This window comes from Diadema antillarum, unplaced genomic scaffold (genome assembly GCF_040938485.1).
Source record: "Diadema antillarum isolate AM-2024a unplaced genomic scaffold, OU_Dant_1.0 seq00000340_RagTag, whole genome shotgun sequence".
Classification (NCBI taxonomy): Eukaryota; Metazoa; Echinodermata; class Echinoidea; order Diadematoida; family Diadematidae; genus Diadema; species Diadema antillarum.
In genome coordinates, this window is record NW_027271353.1 from 414,488 (window position 1) to 435,106 (window position 20,619).

The 20,619-nt window shown below is 35.9% G+C and overlaps 1 protein-coding gene across 3 annotated transcripts; it reads right to left on the minus strand.

Moving 5' to 3' along the window:
- Positions 1-7,516: 7,516 nt before the first annotated feature.
- On the minus strand, positions 7,517-20,340 carry LOC139730869 (uncharacterized). 3 transcript variants are annotated; one of them, XM_071641746.1, is made up of 5 exons: positions 20,181-20,340; positions 19,317-19,461; positions 18,107-18,196; positions 16,175-16,274; positions 7,517-15,102 (listed from the first exon to the last, which is right to left on the minus strand). In XM_071641746.1, exons 1-4 carry the CDS (start codon positions 20,298-20,300, stop codon positions 16,222-16,224), a joined length of 408 nt encoding a protein of 135 aa, XP_071497847.1. In that variant the 5' UTR covers positions 20,301-20,340; the 3' UTR covers positions 7,517-15,102; positions 16,175-16,221. The 3 variants fall into 3 exon arrangements, with proteins under 3 accessions (XP_071497847.1, XP_071497845.1, XP_071497846.1); XM_071641744.1 differs by lacking the exon at positions 16,175-16,274; XM_071641745.1 differs by having other exon boundaries at positions 7,517-16,274.
- Between the last annotated feature and the right edge of the window lie 279 nt (positions 20,341-20,619).

Sequence of the window (20,619 nt, forward strand, 5' to 3'; positions counted from 1 at the left end):
AGAATTTTGTTTCTAATCTAAGAACACGTGAATTGATATATATGTATATATATACATATATATATATATATATATATATATATATATATATATACATATATGTATATATATATATATACACGTATGTATGTATATATTAATATACACGACATTTATCTCTTCATTTGTTTAATTATTCATTTATCAATTTCATAATTGTGTGTGTGTGTGTGTGTGTGTGTGTGTGTGTGTGTGTGTGTGTGTGTGTGTATGCGTCAAAAAAAGTGTCAAAAATACTTTAACGCAAACTTACATATTATTTGAACGCGTAATATGTATCCAGGGCGGTCACCTGCTTGGTATATCTTTGTCACTTCGATATGACAGCGCCGCCCAATCTCATTGTATATTACGTCATACACATTAAAGAAAGACCCAAATCCCATCATGAATAATGATGAACGGTGGTTGTAGAAAATGCGCACAGAGCGTGCATTGTAGTCAATGAAACCAATCATGAATAGAGTCTCTGAATACAAATTTACTGGGGAGGGCCCTTGCAATACAGTCACATTCATCCAAGTATGTTGCCATGAGTAACAATAATAGTCAAACACGCAATCGAACCAGAGAAAACTATTAAGCATCATAATTGAGGATGATTGCTTATGAAGACGTTAGAAAGCAATGAGAATTGAGCAGTCTGTTATTTACTTTCCTTCAAGCAACATAATGTGATATTTCTTGTCGAGTGCATGTACTACTAGTATATAGTATGCAGAGGGGAAACCCCTACAAACAGGAAGAAATAGACAACGACAGCAACTTGCACAACATTTAACGTTGAAGGGGCATGAACTGAGGGAAACTCACACACACACACACTCACACACACACACGCACACACACACACACACACACAGCCACCTAGAGCGGGATAACTGCAAACTCTGGAGGGAGGGAGGGCTGGAAATTTTGAGAAAACGGTCTCAAAGCCTCCCATCAACCACTGAAAGAATTACTGTTAGAGTCTCTGCTTCTATAAAAGCGGAAGTGTTTTGAGTAAATACACAATTGACAGTACTCGTAAGATTCAGGCAGATTCAGGGGTGATCCCTTTGGGCCTGTACTAAATTAGGGACCAAATTTCACACTTTCATCATCTTTACAAAAAATGTGATTATTCTTTTTTTCTACCGAACTTGGCAGGTGGTAGACTATCATATTACTTAGTCACATGGGTACCATGAACCCAGTGGGGACTCCAAGATGCCCGAAATTCCCCAAATTAGGGAATCTTTGAAAGCAGTTTTTCCCTCTGACATCAGAAAAGGGTGAAATGATAAAGGCCATGATTACAGGGACCCTATACTGTAGAAGGTACTTTCAAATGTTTCATGGCAGATCCAGGATTGCCCCCGTTTGGTCGCTGGCAGAACTAATTCATTAGGGAACAGTTTTAAGTTTTGATCTTTTTGGAAACACATGATAACATTTTCTACAGACTTGGTAGGTGTTTTCGAATAAAATGTTTTGGAATAAAAAACACATGGATGTCATATCTCCTTGGGTCCTGGAGATATGTAAAGGTTTCCAACTTTGATGTGTTCTGCCTAGGTAACAGTTTGCAAGACTGCATAGAAGGTGAACATGAGATACTCAGGCGAGTTCTCAACCCATGGGTCTCTTGTTAAGAAAGTAATTGAGTGACCAAGGCACCAGATTATGACAAAAACATCTACTACAATGTATACCAAACTCATGTAACTTCTGTATATCAAGACATAGATAGACATGCTCATAATGAATTGATGTACCCTCCCTTCTTGCAAAAAAAGTAGGCCCTATTGTGTAGTTACAAATTTTGCATTAAACAATTCAAAGATTTCAATTTTTCTGTACCTATTGGGCACACCTGGAAGCTAATTTGAAGTTAAAGTTAAATGAAAATCGGTTCTGTTCAATGCTGTTTACATTGATTAATATCCAGAGGCTTTATTTGAGGAAATCATGGGTGGTAAAGTAAACCTAAAAGTACTTGCAAATTCATGGAAATTCATGCAACTAGGTGTAAGGATGTTCATTAAGATTGTGAAATGTAAATGTTCTTTGCCCTTTAATGAAGAGATACAGGCATCACAATCAACATTGCGCATATGTATATGTATATCCTAAAAGTAGAAATGTATTCATATTTATAGTGATTTCAATAATTGTATCTATATGTATATTTATGCAGATTTTAAGAGACTTACTGCTGAATGTAGGTACTGCGGCAATTATTCCTGGCAGTGAAGGTAAGAGACACAAAGGGACCCATTTACGGATTAAGTAATCAGAGATAGGGGCATGTACAAGCCATATGACAGCCATTTTGCATATAACTATATGCATACATATGCAAATTATGTATATAGGAATGCTGTTAAGTTACAACTGACATCATAATTGTGTTCATTGACGTGAAAAACATAGGTATAGACAGCAGAATTTACTTTCTACGGGTTTTATGTACGGAGATATTAACAGGCCATTGTGGCGGCCATTTTGGATGCGTTTATAATCAAATTTATGCAAATCATGTACAAAGGAATACTTTTAAGTCGTCACTGATGTCAGTATTCCTTGACCTAAAGAAAAACAAGAACTGACTTTCTATGTTTTTTATGTCCCAAGATATAAGCATAAAGAGGTTAAATGGCGGCCATCTTGAATTTATGCAAATCATGCATTGATCCACCACTCGAATTTTAGGGAACTTTCAATATGTTGTGTTAATAGCTCTTCCAGGTTAAATGCAAGTGGAATTGTTTCTGTTGCAATTTGTTTTGGGTCATTCCATGTTTTGACTGGACTAAATAAAGTAAAATGTCTTTTAAAGGGATGACTAGTAACTGATCAGTTGGAATCAGTGGGAATGCTGAAGGATGATTGTTCCAATCATTGTGGGATTCATTTAAGAGTATATTATATATCTATTGTTGTGTGAAAATTATTTGCTTCAGAATGGTCTCATATTCAAGTAACATGCAGTTCAATGTTTCCAGGTTAGCATGCCTGTACAGTGTCGGGGCGATCGTTAACCGCCCGACACTGTACAGTCATGCTAACCTGGAAAAATTGAACTGAAGCACTGAACTCGATTTGCACAAAAGGAAGTTATAGGGCATATTAAACGTGAAGCTTATATTGCTTTACCTGATTACACAGAAACACATTTTGGACATGCAATGAATCGTGTTGGTTTAAGGAAATAACATTGACACTTATCGAGTATAATTCATTATGTGCTGCAAATCCCGGTATATATTTCTGTGTTGTTGTTGTTGTTTTTAAGTTTTAAACAAGCACATTTTCTCTGGAATATCAGTAACCAATATATAATATGTTGCCATGGTAACATCTGTGTCAGAGAGGAGTTAAATTTATAATATACTTAAAGTATATTCACACATTTATTTTTCACTAATTTGTATGCTAAACATAACAAATTGAACGCGTCAACCATTATGTTGCCACCGGAACTGTCATGTCCTTTACCTTGAATATCTAATATATATTTATATATGTATATATATATATATATATATATATATATATATATATATATATATTGTATAGATGTGAATTGCCAGGCTTGAATCTTTGTGTGCTCAGTGACTTGCGTTATGTTTTGATATGAAAGTGTTATGGATATTCCAAAAAGCAAATTCTCGAAAGTCGTTGTCATAGCAACCACCCTGTTTTAGAGGAAATATGACTCTGGATGACACTTCTTTTAATCATCTGAATCGATATCTCCCGCATGAGACCTTGTCAAAGTATAGCGTTGGCAAGACGTCAGTCTCTATACGTAACTCAAGCATGACTTTGATACTGACTTTCACGAGACGAAATGCAATGATTACATTATTAGTTTGATCATGGACCCTCTGTCAGTAAAATCATTGGTTCTGATTGACTGATAAGCTGTGGTCACTGACTGTTACCATGGCAACTGTCACAGACTGACAACTCGTCAGGGATGATAACTTCCATGAAACGGTGCCTTGATTTTGGACTCCGTTTTTGGCAATGTGGATGGGCTGATTGAGGTAATGGATTTCTGGTCGTGCTCCGTCAGCTCTGACAACGAACGTGATTTCAGAAATTTTGATAAATCCATGTGGAGAAGCAGTCATCTGTGTCCATATGAAGGTACCCATGTATATATATATATATATATATATATTGTGTGTGTGTGTGTGTGTGTGTGTTGTTTAAAGCTGATTGTGTAAATTGATGTGAGCATGATTATGTTGATATCCATTTACCTGTCTCTGTCTCTTTGTTTGGGTTTTTCAAGTTGATGATATCCTTCGTTTAGATCCTAAAACAGGATGACACAATTCGGAGAAGAGGACGCCTTAAACTGACTCACAACACTTTATGGCCTATTATCAAGAAGTAATAGTGACTACGGTGACATGTTCGCCTTGAACGTACGGGTCACACAATGGCTGTCTATGTACAGATGCTATTACCTATTTAGTAGGATCTGTGGAAGCTGACTACCTATTCAACACCACATATCCACTTTGATTCCAAATTCGAACAATGATGACGAGTGAAACGCTAAACATGTTAATCACCAGAATCATAGGGAAAAACCGGCTCATGAATTCTAGGTCAAGTATTGATCAGGATCTTTAGCTACACACACACACACACACACACACACACACACACACACACACACACTCGCATCTCCCACCTCTTATCTTGGCCCTCAAAGAAGGCAGCAAACGTAACTAGACATTCAGGCTTTAGCTATTAGAATGATCGAGAGAAAATAATATTTATTATCTACTTTATGTTATGTATATAAGAAGACGAATTAAGAAAAGAGAGATAAAAGAGAACTCCATTCAAAACTAGACCCCAGAATTCATGAAGAACGACTTATTAGGTGATCCTTTCCGTCAAGAAATAACTATTTTGAGCTCTTAACATAAAACGCGTAGAAAAGAAATATTGCATCAACTCAAGATGTCCGTATTTCAGGATATGATTCATTGTAACATAAACTACATGTGTGCAAAATATAGACGTTTTGACTCGGTTGACCCATGGCACTTTTTTTTTTCGTCCTCACGTAAAATTAAGGGGTGCGACTTTTTGTTGGTTTTGTGATGCATGGTCACATACAGTGGTACAATCAACGTGAAAGATAATACATAAAGTGACTGAAGATAATCAAAAAATAACAATAATAGAGATTGACATTAATCGTTGTGTCCCTCTATCAATCTTTTTTTCTTTTCTTGAAAAATTACAAACATTTGGTTTCTTAGAGCAAATACAGGAATATGAAAAAGAAATGTTTGAAAGGAAAGACAAAATATGCAAAATATCCAAATGTTATTATTTTGGTGCGGCAGTAATTACATAATATACAGAAATGGCACATGTTGCTTGCTTTAGAAAGGAAAATCTTTTTCATTGAATTGAATTGGAAAATCTTTGCATGTATTAAAGGGTTGGTACAGTTTTGGTTCAGATGGTGCTTCAAGTTTCCAACGTTTTGAGATGAGGACTGTTTGTGATCATGCGATTTTTTAATGAAATATGAAAGAAGATAAAATTCTGCAAGGAATTCAAAGTTAATTGGATGAAAATTTCTTTCGAAATGGCTAAGATATCCAAAACAAAGCGATGCTAATAAAAGGGGGACCCAACATTTTTATGATGGCTTCGTTTTACTTTTTTTGTGGATATCTACGGCCATTTCAAAACCGATTTCAATCAACTAAACTTTGATTTCTGTTAGAATTGCATGCTCTTTAACATTACATCGAGCGGAATAAGTATCTTTCAAAAAGTTTTTTTGAAAAAGGTAGAAGGTGTATCCTCACCTCAAATAATACTATACCATTCTTTTAAGCTCTGAACCTGTCCTTCACTTATCATAAGTTGCTGCAGTGTTGATGCTGGGCTGAAATACAGTGGACGCATAAATCTATTTGAAAAGCCTGTCACAACATGTGAATGTAGAATAGAAATTAATTTTGTTTACTCCCCGTTACGTGAGTTGATTCATTAATGACAATGAGCTAATCGAGGTGATGACTATATCGATTCCTGAAGGCCATGCTCCATCAGGTCTGCGAAATATGACTTCCAAACTTTGGACTGAAAAATGGTGAGAAGCATTTTCCACAGCTCATTTTCATCAACGGTGAGAACCAGTCTGTGGATTTGAAAGCACTGCTCCATATTGCTTCCAGACTAGCCCTGCTGAAAAGAACACAGTGTGTGTTCAACATTGTGCGAAACACACTGTGAGCACATTGAGAACACATTATGTACACAGAGTAAAATCTATTCGCACTGTCAAATTCGAGCGTTTGAACAGTGTATGAACACATTGTGAACTAGAACAGCACTCTGAGAGCGCAGACCTCCGCCAAGCAGTTACTTTCCACCGATGATCTTGCTCTTCCCAAATAGAGTTTTCTCCTCTCCACCACTGGGGAAAAGCTCTTTGGGGTCTTCCATAGAGATCAGTGATTTCCACCCATAGGTATACACGCTGTGAAATCGCCCGATTTCCGAATATAGAAACCTTTGTTACGTCATAAACTCTCAGTTGCGCGGCGCGCTGCCCTGTCCCTAGCAGAAACTAAATCACGCATTTTAGAGCGCTTTTGAAAACCTAAAAAAATGTAGAGCTTGAACTCCCAAGTTCATTGTCCCTACCTGTCAATACAGTGTTTATAAAAAATCCTTCATAAATTCCCCCAAAATTCTTGGATCACTACCAAAATTTAAAAAGTAGTAGCTTGTGTCATAGTCAACCCTTCCTGTAAGTTTCATCAAAATCCGTTTACTACTTTTAGAGTTATTTTGCACACGGACAAACAAACTAACACACAAATCAACAAAGCAACGGTAACGAAAACATAACCTCCTCCCTACGCGGAGGTAATTATCAATTATTCACAGTGAGGCACAGAACATTACCATGTGAACACTGTGTGAAAACCAAACGACAGTGCCAGTCATCTCCACACTGTTAAATTCGAGCGTTTTCACATTAGTCAACTACGTAATCACACTGTGATCACACTGTGATCTTTCCAGTACGGAAATCACGATCATGATCTTCAGGGCGGACTTTCCTTCTCCAAAGCTTACCAAAAAAAAAAAGAACAATTTGAAGAATCATCTCAACTTTCCTTTGACGCATGCTCTCCTAGTCAAAATATGAAGCCTAATTGACATTCAGACACCAGCAATAATGTAATAATCAGAATGATAGAGCTCCACAGATATGATATATAATTACATATATATATATATATATATATATATATATATATATATAAATTGAAACAATTATATATATATATATATAATTATATATATATATATATATATATATATATATAATATATATATATATATATATATATATATATATTAGCAAATTGAAAAAAAATGATGAAAATGGAGAAAAGGACAATAATAAGTAAGCTGCTTTGTGTTAACGGTCGCAATCAAAATTTACGGGAATAAAACAAACAGGAATTATGAGAGGACTGTGTTTTAAGTAAGTCATATTTTTGACAATTTGGTCTGCTTTAGTTGTAGAAATAAATAAATACCTTAAAGATAATCGTACTAGTAAAGATGCTGTGCTCGAAAAATACAACACCAAAGGACTGATGACAATTGGATGACACGAAATATAATCAAATTTATTCATATTGAGAACAGGAAAAACTGTTTTTTTTTCTTGGTATTTGTAGGTGTTAAATATATAGGAGCTACAAGTTTTCATGCCCGCCATGTTACCATTATTGCTATGAACGTTGTTTATTTGAAGTATGCATCATACCAGTAATTTTATCGTGTTCTTTCATAAAACGAGAAATGAGTATAGAGCGGTGATATTTTGTAGCAGGTATCTGCTGCTCCTCCTGACTAATTCACAGCCGCACAAAGCTGATTGGAAAGCACCGTCCTTGGCTTGTCTGCAGAAATAAATGACAATACATTTGGATATTAAACGCCATGAGGTGATACTCCTATTAACTCGACAATACTAGCAATAATAGGTCCGACCAGCCATTGTTATGATGATGATGCATTTTCAATGTCAACGATCCTAATGGCCTAAATGCTTATTCGTCTGATTGTCAGGGTCATACACAACGCCCACAAAGCTGTCTGATATCCAATTGGTCAACTGCTTATCACGTGACGCGCGGTAAGACGTAGGCCCCACTATTGCATGTTGTTACTGTAGGCGTGCAGTAGTTTTGGATATTCCACTTGTTCATCTACAATCACCTCATAGCAACAGAATATAACTTTTAACGTCATCCTTTTAATGACAATGATTTTGATAGCATAATATACAGTTTCGCCATTAACAAAAAGAAATTGACATGCTGAAGGGTTTTCTATTATGTTATTACACTTCCCTATTATGAATATTATCTTTAGTTTCTGGATTTTCAGGCAATATTTATGGTAATATAATAGTAGAAACATACAAATTCTTTTAAGATGACAAAATCATAGGACTGATGACATGAATTTATAGTCTATCAAAATATTTATGCTGACAACAGAAACATTTGTTTTTCATTCTTTGTACTTATAGGTGTTATAAAATAGCTAAAAGTTTTCATTTCGTGTCAGCCAAGTGGCCATTATTGTCTATGAACGTTGTTTGTTTGAAATATGCATCATACCGTCCAGTCATTTTATCTTATTCTTTCATAAAACGAGGAATGAGTAGCGGTAATATTTTGTAGCAGGTATATCTGCTGCTCCTCCTGACCAATTCATAGCCGCACGAAGCTGATTGGAAAGCACTGTCCTTGGCTTGTCTGCAGAAATAAATGACAATACATTTGGATATTAAACGCCATGAGGTGATACTCCTATTAACTCGACAATACTAGCAATAATAGGTCCGACCAGCCATTGTTATGATGATGATGCATTTTCAATGTCAACGATCCTAATGGCCTAAATGCTTATTCGTCTGATTGTCAGGGTCATACACAACGCCCACAAAGCTGTCTGATATCCAATTGGTCAACTGCTTATCACGTGACGCGCGGTAAGACGTAGGCCCCACTATTGCATGTTGTTACTGTAGGCGTGCAGTAGTTTTGGATATTCCACTTGTTCATCTACAATCACCTCATAGCAACAGAATATAACTTTTAACGTCATCCTTTTAATGACAATGATTTTGATAGCATAATATACAGTTTCGCCATTAACAAAAAGAAATTGACATGCTGAAGGGTTTTCTATTATGTTATTACACTTCCCTATTATGAATATTATCTTTAGTTTCTGGATTTTCAGGCAATATTTATGGTAATATAATAGTAGAAACATACAAATTCTTTTAAGATGACAAAATCATAGGACTGATGACATGAATTTATAGTCTATCAAAATATTTATGCTGACAACAGAAACATTTGTTTTTCATTCTTTGTACTTATAGGTGTTATAAAATAGCTAAAAGTTTTCATTTCGTGTCAGCCAAGTGGCCATTATTGTCTATGAACGTTGTTTGTTTGAAATATGCATCATACCGTCCAGTCATTTTATCTTATTCTTTCATAAAACGAGGAATGAGTAGCGGTAATATTTTGTAGCAGGTATATCTGCTGCTCCTCCTGACCAATTCATAGCCGCACGAAGCTGATTGGAAAGCACTGTCCTTGGCTTGTCTGCAGAAATAAATGACAATACATTTGGATATTAAACGCCATGAGGTGATACTCCTATTAACTCGACAATACTAGCAATAATAGGTCCGACCAGCCATTGTTATGATGATGATGCATTTTCAATGTCAACGATCCTAATGGCCTAAATGCTTATTCGTCTGATTGTCAGGGTCATACACAACGCCCACAAAGCTGTCTGATATCCAATTGGTCAACTGCTTATCACGTGACGCGCGGTAAGACGTAGGCCCCACTATTGCATGTTGTTACTGTAGGCGTGCAGTAGTTTTGGATATTCCACTTGTTCATCTACAATCACCTCATAGCAACAGAATATAACTTTTAACGTCATCCTTTTAATGACAATGATTTTGATAGCATAATATACAGTTTCGCCATTAACAAAAAGAAATTGACATGCTGAAGGGTTTTCTATTATGTTATTACACTTCCCTATTATGAATATTATCTTTAGTTTCTGGATTTTCAGGCAATATTTATGGTAATATAATAGTAGAAACATACAAATTCTTTTAAGATGACAAAATCATAGGACTGATGACATGAATTTATAGTCTATCAAAATATTTATGCTGACAACAGAAACATTTGTTTTTCATTCTTTGTACTTATAGGTGTTATAAAATAGCTAAAAGTTTTCATTTCGTGTCAGCCAAGTGGCCATTATTGTCTATGAACGTTGTTTGTTTGAAATATGCATCATACCGTCCAGTCATTTTATCTTATTCTTTCATAAAACGAGGAATGAGTAGCGGTAATATTTTGTAGCAGGTATATCTGCTGCTCCTCCTGACCAATTCATAGCCGCACGAAGCTGATTGGAAAGCACTGTCCTTGGCTTGTCTGCAGAAATAAATGACAATACATTTGGATATTAAACGCCATGAGGTGATACTCCTATTAACTCGACAATACTAGCAATAATAGGTCCGACCAGCCATTGTTATGATGATGATGCATTTTCAATGTCAACGATCCTAATGGCCTAAATGCTTATTCGTCTGATTGTCAGGGTCATACACAACGCCCACAAAGCTGTCTGATATCCAATTGGTCAACTGCTTATCACGTGACGCGCGGTAAGACGTAGGCCCCACTATTGCATGTTGTTACTGTAGGCGTGCAGTAGTTTTGGATATTCCACTTGTTCATCTACAATCACCTCATAGCAACAGAATATAACTTTTAACGTCATCCTTTTAATGACAATGATTTTGATAGCATAATATACAGTTTCGCCATTAACAAAAAGAAATTGACATGCTGAAGGGTTTTCTATTATGTTATTACACTTCCCTATTATGAATATTATCTTTAGTTTCTGGATTTTCAGGCAATATTTATGGTAATATAATAGTAGAAACATACAAATTCTTTTAAGATGACAAAATCATAGGACTGATGACATGAATTTATAGTCTATCAAAATATTTATGCTGACAACAGAAACATTTGTTTTTCATTCTTTGTACTTATAGGTGTTATAAAATAGCTAAAAGTTTTCATTTCGTGTCAGCCAAGTGGCCATTATTGTCTATGAACGTTGTTTGTTTGAAATATGCATCATACCGTCCAGTCATTTTATCTTATTCTTTCATAAAACGAGGAATGAGTAGCGGTAATATTTTGTAGCAGGTATATCTGCTGCTCCTCCTGACCAATTCATAGCCGCACGAAGCTGATTGGAAAGCACTGTCCTTGGCTTGTCTGCAGAAATAAATGACAATACATTTGGATATTAAACGCCATGAGGTGATACTCCTATTAACTCGACAATACTAGCAATAATAGGTCCGACCAGCCATTGTTATGATGATGATGCATTTTCAATGTCAACGATCCTAATGGCCTAAATGCTTATTCGTCTGATTGTCAGGGTCATACACAACGCCCACAAAGCTGTCTGATATCCAATTGGTCAACTGCTTATCACGTGACGCGCGGTAAGACGTAGGCCCCACTATTGCATGTTGTTACTGTAGGCGTGCAGTAGTTTTGGATATTCCACTTGTTCATCTACAATCACCTCATAGCAACAGAATATAACTTTTAACGTCATCCTTTTAATGACAATGATTTTGATAGCATAATATACAGTTTCGCCATTAACAAAAAGAAATTGACATGCTGAAGGGTTTTCTATTATGTTATTACACTTCCCTATTATGAATATTATCTTTAGTTTCTGGATTTTCAGGCAATATTTATGGTAATATAATAGTAGAAACATACAAATTCTTTTAAGATGACAAAATCATAGGACTGATGACATGAATTTATAGTCTATCAAAATATTTATGCTGACAACAGAAACATTTGTTTTTCATTCTTTGTACTTATAGGTGTTATAAAATAGCTAAAAGTTTTCATTTCGTGTCAGCCAAGTGGCCATTATTGTCTATGAACGTTGTTTGTTTGAAATATGCATCATACCGTCCAGTCATTTTATCTTATTCTTTCATAAAACGAGGAATGAGTAGCGGTAATATTTTGTAGCAGGTATATCTGCTGCTCCTCCTGACCAATTCATAGCCGCACGAAGCTGATTGGAAAGCACTGTCCTTGGCTTGTCTGCAGAAATAAATGACAATACATTTGGATATTAAACGCCATGAGGTGATACTCCTATTAACTCGACAATACTAGCAATAATAGGTCCGACCAGCCATTGTTATGATGATGATGCATTTTCAATGTCAACGATCCTAGTGGCCTAAATGCTTATTCGTCTGATTGTCAGGGTCATACACAACGCCCACAAAGCTGTCTGATATCCAATTGGTTAACTGCTTATCACGTGACGCGTGGTACCAATGAACGTGATTCATTGTCACTTGTAACTTGTGTAGTGTGGACGCTGAAGCACACACATGACAAAAGGACACTCAGTATATAGGACCTACACCTGCATCACTGATTCCCGAGTGACGACCCAGATAGACAGCGCCACGTACGACGTAGTGTAGAGGCTGACACTAAGATCCAGGGTTGAGAAATTTTTGAAATCCCGTTTGACCAGGATATCGCAAGGCATTTTGTGGGCATGCGATGTCGTCACCTTTTTCATAGATGAACTAAAGTGAAAAAAAGCATCTTTTTTTTTTCTCTCTCTCTCTTTCTCTCCGTAGGCATATATGGGTCAGAATTTTGAACGATGTACAATTGAGCCAAAACAAGGCAAAATTTAAAAAGTAGGAAATTCTCCAAATCATTTATCTTACCTGAAAGAGTATAACTCAAGCTTTAATATGAACCCAATTATACTAGGATTTTCCCAGAGGAACAAGTTTTTATTCACCGCGGAAGTTTACCATGTCCAGAGCAGCGAACGTCCGTGAGGAATAGTACTGCACATACATTTGAATACCATTTAACATAGTTTGCAAAGATCTGATTCAGTTCAAAATCGTAACGAAATATCTTAAGGGACATGTGTACGTGTTTGCAGAATATTAAGCTTGTACTCTTAACCTGTACGTAATGGTAGACAAATGATGATTTAACCAAATTCGTCATTTCTGTTAAAATATTGCTCTTCCGCTAATCACTTTCTCCACTTTACGCGCATTTTACAGAAACTCAATATTTTGACCTCTTATTTCACTATCCCATACTTTAATCCTCACTCCCAAATAATAACACACCTTTTTAAGATGTATCTGATCTAGACAGTCTCTATAACCCAACAAACATAGCATAGTTTTCATCACGGAGGTTCGCATATAGCTCACGGACGTTCGGAACAAACAAGATATTGCACAATGCAGCTCTCTTGAGTTGGAAATGCATTCTACTCACAACAAACAGCTGCATTTCATGTCGAGAACAAACTTTTCTGCAAAATCCTGAAAAGATATTACCAATTCTTAATTGTATAAGCTTGTTTATCTTCTCATATTGAGGAATCAAAGAAAACAATTGTCCATCTCTCGTAAATGATCGTACAAACGTACGTGTAATCTCAGTGACGTAGTCCATCCTTGAGAACGAATATATTTATCAAAATTTCGTTATCATGAAGTAAAGATTCAGGTCCTAAATTTGTTAGCTAAAGTCTACAATGCAATATTTGCTTATAACGAACATGGTCACAGCTAAGATTATGACAAAGAATTAACATAGAAAAAAAATAAAAGAAAATGATCTCCGTTACAGAAATACGAATTTTAGCTGGAGAGGGTAAACAGGAAGAAATCCCTCTGCGTTTGCTCCCTGCGTTACACACTGTTACCGAGGAGAATTTGTGTTATTATATTAGTCAGAAATCATATTAGGTTCGATACTGCGAAGTTTCGTCATAACAAGACACAATAAGTCCATATAACTTGGATGGATATTTGTGACTTCGATATTAAACAATATAGTTTTTTATAACAAACATTTTGTAGCGCGTCATTTCGGAGGCTCGTTATTCATACAGTTTGTCAATACGAAAATTGATAGAGTTCGTATAATCATGAAGCTTTTTTATTCGGTAAATGATAGGAATCTCCGAAGGTTAATCGAAAGGTTTATTAATTGGAACATGAAAAATCAGGTTCGCTTATCCGAGTGTGGAGAAACAAGTTAACAACCAAATCCTCCAAATTTCAAAACCTCATGATAACCGTTTTCACCTAAACGAATATCAGGCCCATTCCACTTTTAGAAGAACGGACCTAAAAATAATGAACCTTGATATTTATTTTTCGGTTTAACAAACTTTCGGAATAAGAACATTTTTAATAACATACATCCTGAAGTAACTACAAACATTTGGATATTCTTAGTAACGAATCTTTGGAAGAGCGAACGTATCAAAGTGCAACCTTAAACCTATTCTTAATCATTACTTTTTTAAGATGTGTTTTCAAAGTAAGCACAGAAGCACAAACAAATTGACGATCTCTCTGTCTCTTAAATGTAAAATGAAAAAAAAAATCTTGGAAAGAATTACAAATAAACATTGCTTTTCATTGATGAGTATACAAAAACAACATGTGATGATAAGCGGAGGATTTGCGTGTTTTCATCAGACAATAATTGTATACTGCATTATTTTTGTTCGGTTGTGACGGCATTTCGATGAATAAAAAAATAAACAAACAAACAAAAAATCCTCCAGAGGAATTTGGTATAACGGGAGTGCACTGGCAATTCTTATCTCTGTGTGTTGGAGCTCGATCCCTTCTCTGTTTCTCAGTCATTTTCATTCAACTGCTTCCACGTCCTTTTGAAACTTTTCCGTTTCTTCTTCAACACATGCCCATTACAGACTTCTTCCGTCATTATCCTGAATGTGATTGCGTAGCACTTTTCGGATTTGTCTCGTCTTGTTTTGTTTTGTTTTTGTTTTCTGTTTTGTCGCAGCATGTTCCGGCTACATAGGGAATGAGAGAAAAATCGTCGTGAAGAGAAAAATAAGAATGAATTAAGGCATTTAATATCATGACAATTACAGCGAACGTCCGTTATGGAGACCAAAACTGGATATGTTCTGTTTGAGACGGCAGCTACCATACTCAAAAGATAAACACTTGGAGCATCTGTCACTAAAAAGTGGCACTGTTCTTCTTTCTCCTACTGTGTAATCCATTGACTTATTCTACCAACGAACATCCGTGATCAAAACTTTTTCCGTTTGTTATTACAGGTAAATTGAGTGCTGAACGTTATTCACTTTTGGGTATGAGCGGCTCGGTGATTTGGTATTATTTTCAACTAACATTAACCTTATGTTCAGTGATATATTTGTAATTATCAGAAATTTCCTTTCTCGGACAGAACGTCCGTGAGAGAAACTTTCAGAACCTTTCAGAACAGTACAAATTGTCTCCAGATCCTCATTAGAAAGAAATTTAAATGCACAGAAATTACAGATTACGCAAAATTCCATTTTCCTATAACTTTGTTTTCAGTGTTAAGCTGTTTTGTATAATTAGAGGGAAAACAAGCGTAAAATTGTGAGTAAATTTTCAACTGTTTGTTCATCATAATCACATAACGCCTTAAAAATTCTCAAACTACTGCTCTATACTCATTGTTTACTTTGTAAAACTTTATTTGTCGCTATTGGAGCCAAAAGTTTTAAAGAATACAGGACACTTTCGGGACAAGTTATCCCTATCGGTCGGATTGCATACGTCACGGACGTTCGTTCTACTACTAGGGGCATGTTCCAGGACGGATAACTAATCGGCAGAGAGTACCTAGCCTTCTTAACTCTTTCAAAAATTTGAAAAGGTATTGTTAATGCAAATTATAAGAAATTTGACATCCTAACAACATATGTATTGCTCAGAGGGGGAATCAGGAGGTGAATTTTCAGAGAAAATATTAATTATTTGCTTGGTTTACGGTGAATTGCATGGTCCAAAAACTGCGGACGAGCCTCAGTAAGCTCCAAAAATGACATGCAGCTCCTAGGCTAGAGAGCCAAAGGTAAAATGTACCTTCGCCATCAAAGCAAGACGGTGTCCCACTCGAAAACGTTTTATCATCACGGACGTTCTTTTTTTCTCGGAGGTGCGTCTAAAAATATAATTTCGGTTCCTATTTGACAAAGGATGGACAGAAATTCAAAACAAACATATTATCGTGTCGCTAGATCTTAGCTGATTACGACTCAGAACAATATTGCCAATAACGTTTAATGGGCTACGATCTTTATTAGAAAATGGCGGAAGCACGTCCGTGACGAAAACTGAGTATAATTTTGCATAAAAGAATGTTACGTCCCATGCACAGCCAGCGGACGTACAATTTTTGCAGGATATGTTCATTAGGTGGAACACCAAATTTTCGTATATATTACAGTTGGGACAACAAAGTAGAATTTGCAGCAGCGATAGAAATGAAAGCATCACGGACGTTCGTCTGTTTAGGGCTTTGATATTTCAATTGTTCTCTGTGATTTTATACGTGCTCATAAAGTTCTTATAATTTTGTGGTACAAACCCATGATATGTCAAATCCAGAACATGGTCAGATATTAGATGCCACGTACCATAAAAAAATGCAGATCATTAGTTTGAAAAACAACAATTATAGTGAAAATAGCGTTTTTACCGTATCTTTACATTTTAAGTTCTTGTCAAATGAAAAATATCAGGGAAAAGTCAACCAAACCATACATTTCCTGAAAGGAAATTTACCAATCTTTGAGATGACATGAAAACATTTGGTTTCTTAGATCATCCTGGCGTGTTCTGAGGGAAAAAATGTCATAAGGTGCGAAAATTGGCAATTGTACATCGTTCTCACCCATATGATAAATATATATATATATAGATATATATATATATATATAGAGAGAGAGAGAGAGAGAAAGAGAGAGAGAGAGCGAGAGGGATGGATAGACAGATAGATATAGATGTATATAGAGGTATAGATATAGATATAGACATAAATATTGATATATGGAGAGATATAGATATAGACATGGAAGAAATGATTTCAGTGCATTGAGATGTTCCAGAAATAAAAAGTGACAAAGTGGATTTGTGTACATGCTGATGACAAGTCTGCAACCTGTAGACCAACACCATTCCGATTTTCCAACTGATTTATTTATTTATTTGGGTTTTTTTTTTTTTTTTTTCAGTAGGGAAGCTCTGGTAGTGGCGACAAACACTGTTATTCTCAGACTGAGGCCCTGCACATATACATCACAAAATAAATATTGTAGATACATGAAAAACAGACATAACGATACTACACAGTTGCGGTACACTTACAACATGGCCATATTGTTGAGTATTGAGCAATCATTAAATTCTAAAGTACACTTGCAAACACGCACACACACACACACTAACACACACACACATACACACAAACGTACACACACACTAAATTTGACGTTGCTGAGCAAATGAGAACTCGACAGATGATATTATGAGACAAGGTATATTGAAATGTGCCAACGAACAAATTAAAAGAAAAACTGGACATAAGCAGTGACTCTATTAGCAAAATAAGGAGCTGTTTATGGACATTTTCAAGTTTTAGAATGACAAATATCCAAAAAAAAAAAAATGAAAGGTAGGTTGAAACAAGTACATGGGATACAAAAAAAAAAACAACTATCGAAGTTTACATAATCACAATACAAGATACATAACTTATATACGACATCATACACAAACTGTCAAATAATAATCAGTCAAATATCAATAATATTACTGCGGTACAATAACAATTGTGGTACAATCTTCTTCCACAATATCAATACAATAATTATCGTTCAGAAAGATAATGATGATTGTAGAATGATTATAGATATGTAAAATACAGGGAGAATATTCATTGGCATTATATGAAAAAAGGTGAAATATCTTGAAAAACTTATTTCACAAGGAATTGGAGGTTGTTTGATACTGTACCTTCGGTCTCCCGAAATTCTCTCACATCATATTTGAAATCCACTGTCCGCTCGTCAGCGAGGGCTTGGTAAGGTGGGATGTAGCCGAATGCTGAGAGAATTAGGCAAAACTTTGCATTAATTGTGATACAAAAGGCAAAATACAACTCCGGAACATTTACTTTGGTAACGTATAACCCGACTCTTACGTAAGTAGCAAAAATGAAAGTGATAGAGGCCCTTGCCTCTTGGGCTTGATTGAAGGTGAAGGTTGAACTTTTGTTAATAGGGGACTTGACAATGACGCTAACTATATCTAACCCACCCCAGACCCCCTCCCCCCCCCCAAGAAAAAAAATATATCTTATTCATATATAGATTCAATGCATGCAGAAACTTCAAAACTATGAAGATATACCACGTGAAAATTTGACCAAAACCGCACAATGGGAATCGTTCAAATTTTTGAAATTGTGGGTTCCCCAATGTTTCTTTCATCGTTGAATCAACGTACGCCAACGCTAGTGTTTGGAGCTACTAACTAACCTTATACAGAGTGTAAACTGTGTAAGTTAGAGAGCAGATTTCTTTCAGGCCAGGTAGTGGTTGAGAAATGTTTTGATAAAAAAAAAAACATCTCAACAATCATTCAAATATCGTTTAGTTGCAAATTCATCGACACACATTCAATATTCGCAGCATGACAAATATTGTGCTTATAAAACACAAAACACAAGAAATGTATGTTTACCATAAATATTATTCTTTTCAGTGTCAGTGGATATCAAGGTAAAAGATACAGGCCCTACAATCAATCTTTAATCCTTTGACTTATTGGTAACACATTAATGTCTGCTGAGGTTGTGTAGTGTTACGGTTCCTCTTCAACATTGCTATATCTAATAGTGTTTTTATTCGCTTGTTTGTTGTTTGCAGGTCACACATAATTTCGTTCTCTGGCTATGCCGTATCCTTAAATCATGACTGGTGATTTAAATGTACATGGTAAGCTTACTGAGTTCGCTCATAGTCCGTTACCCGGAAAAGGGTAAAATTGGTTTAAAGTACACGTATAAATGTCGGCTTGCTTGATGCTGTCACGAGCATTAAGGCATTATCACTTTGCAAAGTCCATGGTCAAGAATAGCATTACACCCGTATTTTTTATTATCTTTTTAATCTAAATATTTAACCACTGTGTCGATCCAGCCTTGTTCCTTATAGCATCTTACCTGTCTGCAGAAGCCATTTAGCCAGCGGTAGCTTGTTCATAGCGCGAAAAACATCCGAAAGGTATTGCCTGGCTTCCATTCGAGTTACATCACCCTGTAGGATCATCCACTCATTCAGCATGTTCGAAATGCCTTCTTCGGTATTCTTTCCGATGGATGATTGATTTAAAGTACGATTAATTGTAAACGGATTAAGAGACATAAGTGTTTGCGGCTGATTGCGGTATCAGTATAAGTTTAGAAACTGTACGTCTGCACGACAGACGAACAGTTTTGAAACAACACTTCTCAAGGTTACTCCATAACAACTTGAAAAATGAAGATTCAACCATAAGCAACAAAATCATGTATTCTTTTCATCAGAAGCATAGAGGGAAGTCCTCGCAGTGATACGCACGCGGTAGTGCCTGAATATGATTATACAGTATTATGAGGAAAACAAAAATGGAGTCTCGAGTATAATTAGAATGCCATATACATAGTTCACAAATTTCCGCCCGCCTGGTGTAGGATATTAACATCACATTGTTAATATCACTGTGAAAATTCATAAGCATGTATTTTCATCTCTGACGAACGGAGAGGCCCCGAAAATTCGAATTTGATTTAAAATCAATGCAATTTATTAGCATTCAACCCGTTTGAGTTTGAGTTAATTGATTTAACCACGATAACGGTTGGTTTTTGCTGCAACACGCATTTTCCATAGACTCTTACCCGAGTGCACCGGAGCGATCCATCAGAAACAAATAAATGTTGGGAAAGTACAAATTAGATATTTCGCACCGGTGTCAGTCACTTATTGGAAAGTATGCTGCGGGACACATGTGTTGTAGGAATGTATGAAATGATAACAAGACTTACGTTGTTATAGTCTTTTTTCTTTTGCTCGATTTCAGAGTGCTTGAAGCCGAGGCGAACACCCAGCTCCAGCCACTCTTCTGGGTAAATCTTTCTAGCCACTCGGCTCAAAAGTACATCCATCGCTGCCACTTATGTATCCGGTCGTCATGCACTCATTTTACTGTACCTGTGGACATGCGAAATAATCATACAGTGTAAATCACAAATCACAAGTATAATCACGTAGGAGTTTGAAACGTCTGCGTTGTCTGGCTTATGGACTACGATAAAAGATGACAGAGACAACGGATAAATATGAAATACAGCGGCAAAAATATACGAATAGAATTGTCATAAGTACTGTAGGTTAGAATAATACCAATAGAACAGGTTAATTCCATTAAGGCAAATACATAGGAAACTAATTTGACAGAGATATTAGAATGTCAACAGATTAAAA

Bases quoted from the DNA above. Each gene is read 5' to 3' on its own strand.
- LOC139730869 (XM_071641744.1), bottom strand. From the start codon at position 20,300: ATGGATGTACTTTTGAGCCGAGTGGCTAGAAAGATTTACCCAGAAGAG. The intron at 18,197-19,316 runs GTAAGATGCTAT...TAATTCTCTCAG, and splicing joins TAAATGGCTTCTGCAGACAG to CATTCGGCTACATCCCACCT. The intron at 15,103-18,106 runs GTACAGTATCAA...TTCCCTATGTAG, and splicing joins AGAATTTCGGGAGACCGAAG to CCGGAACATGCTGCGACAAA.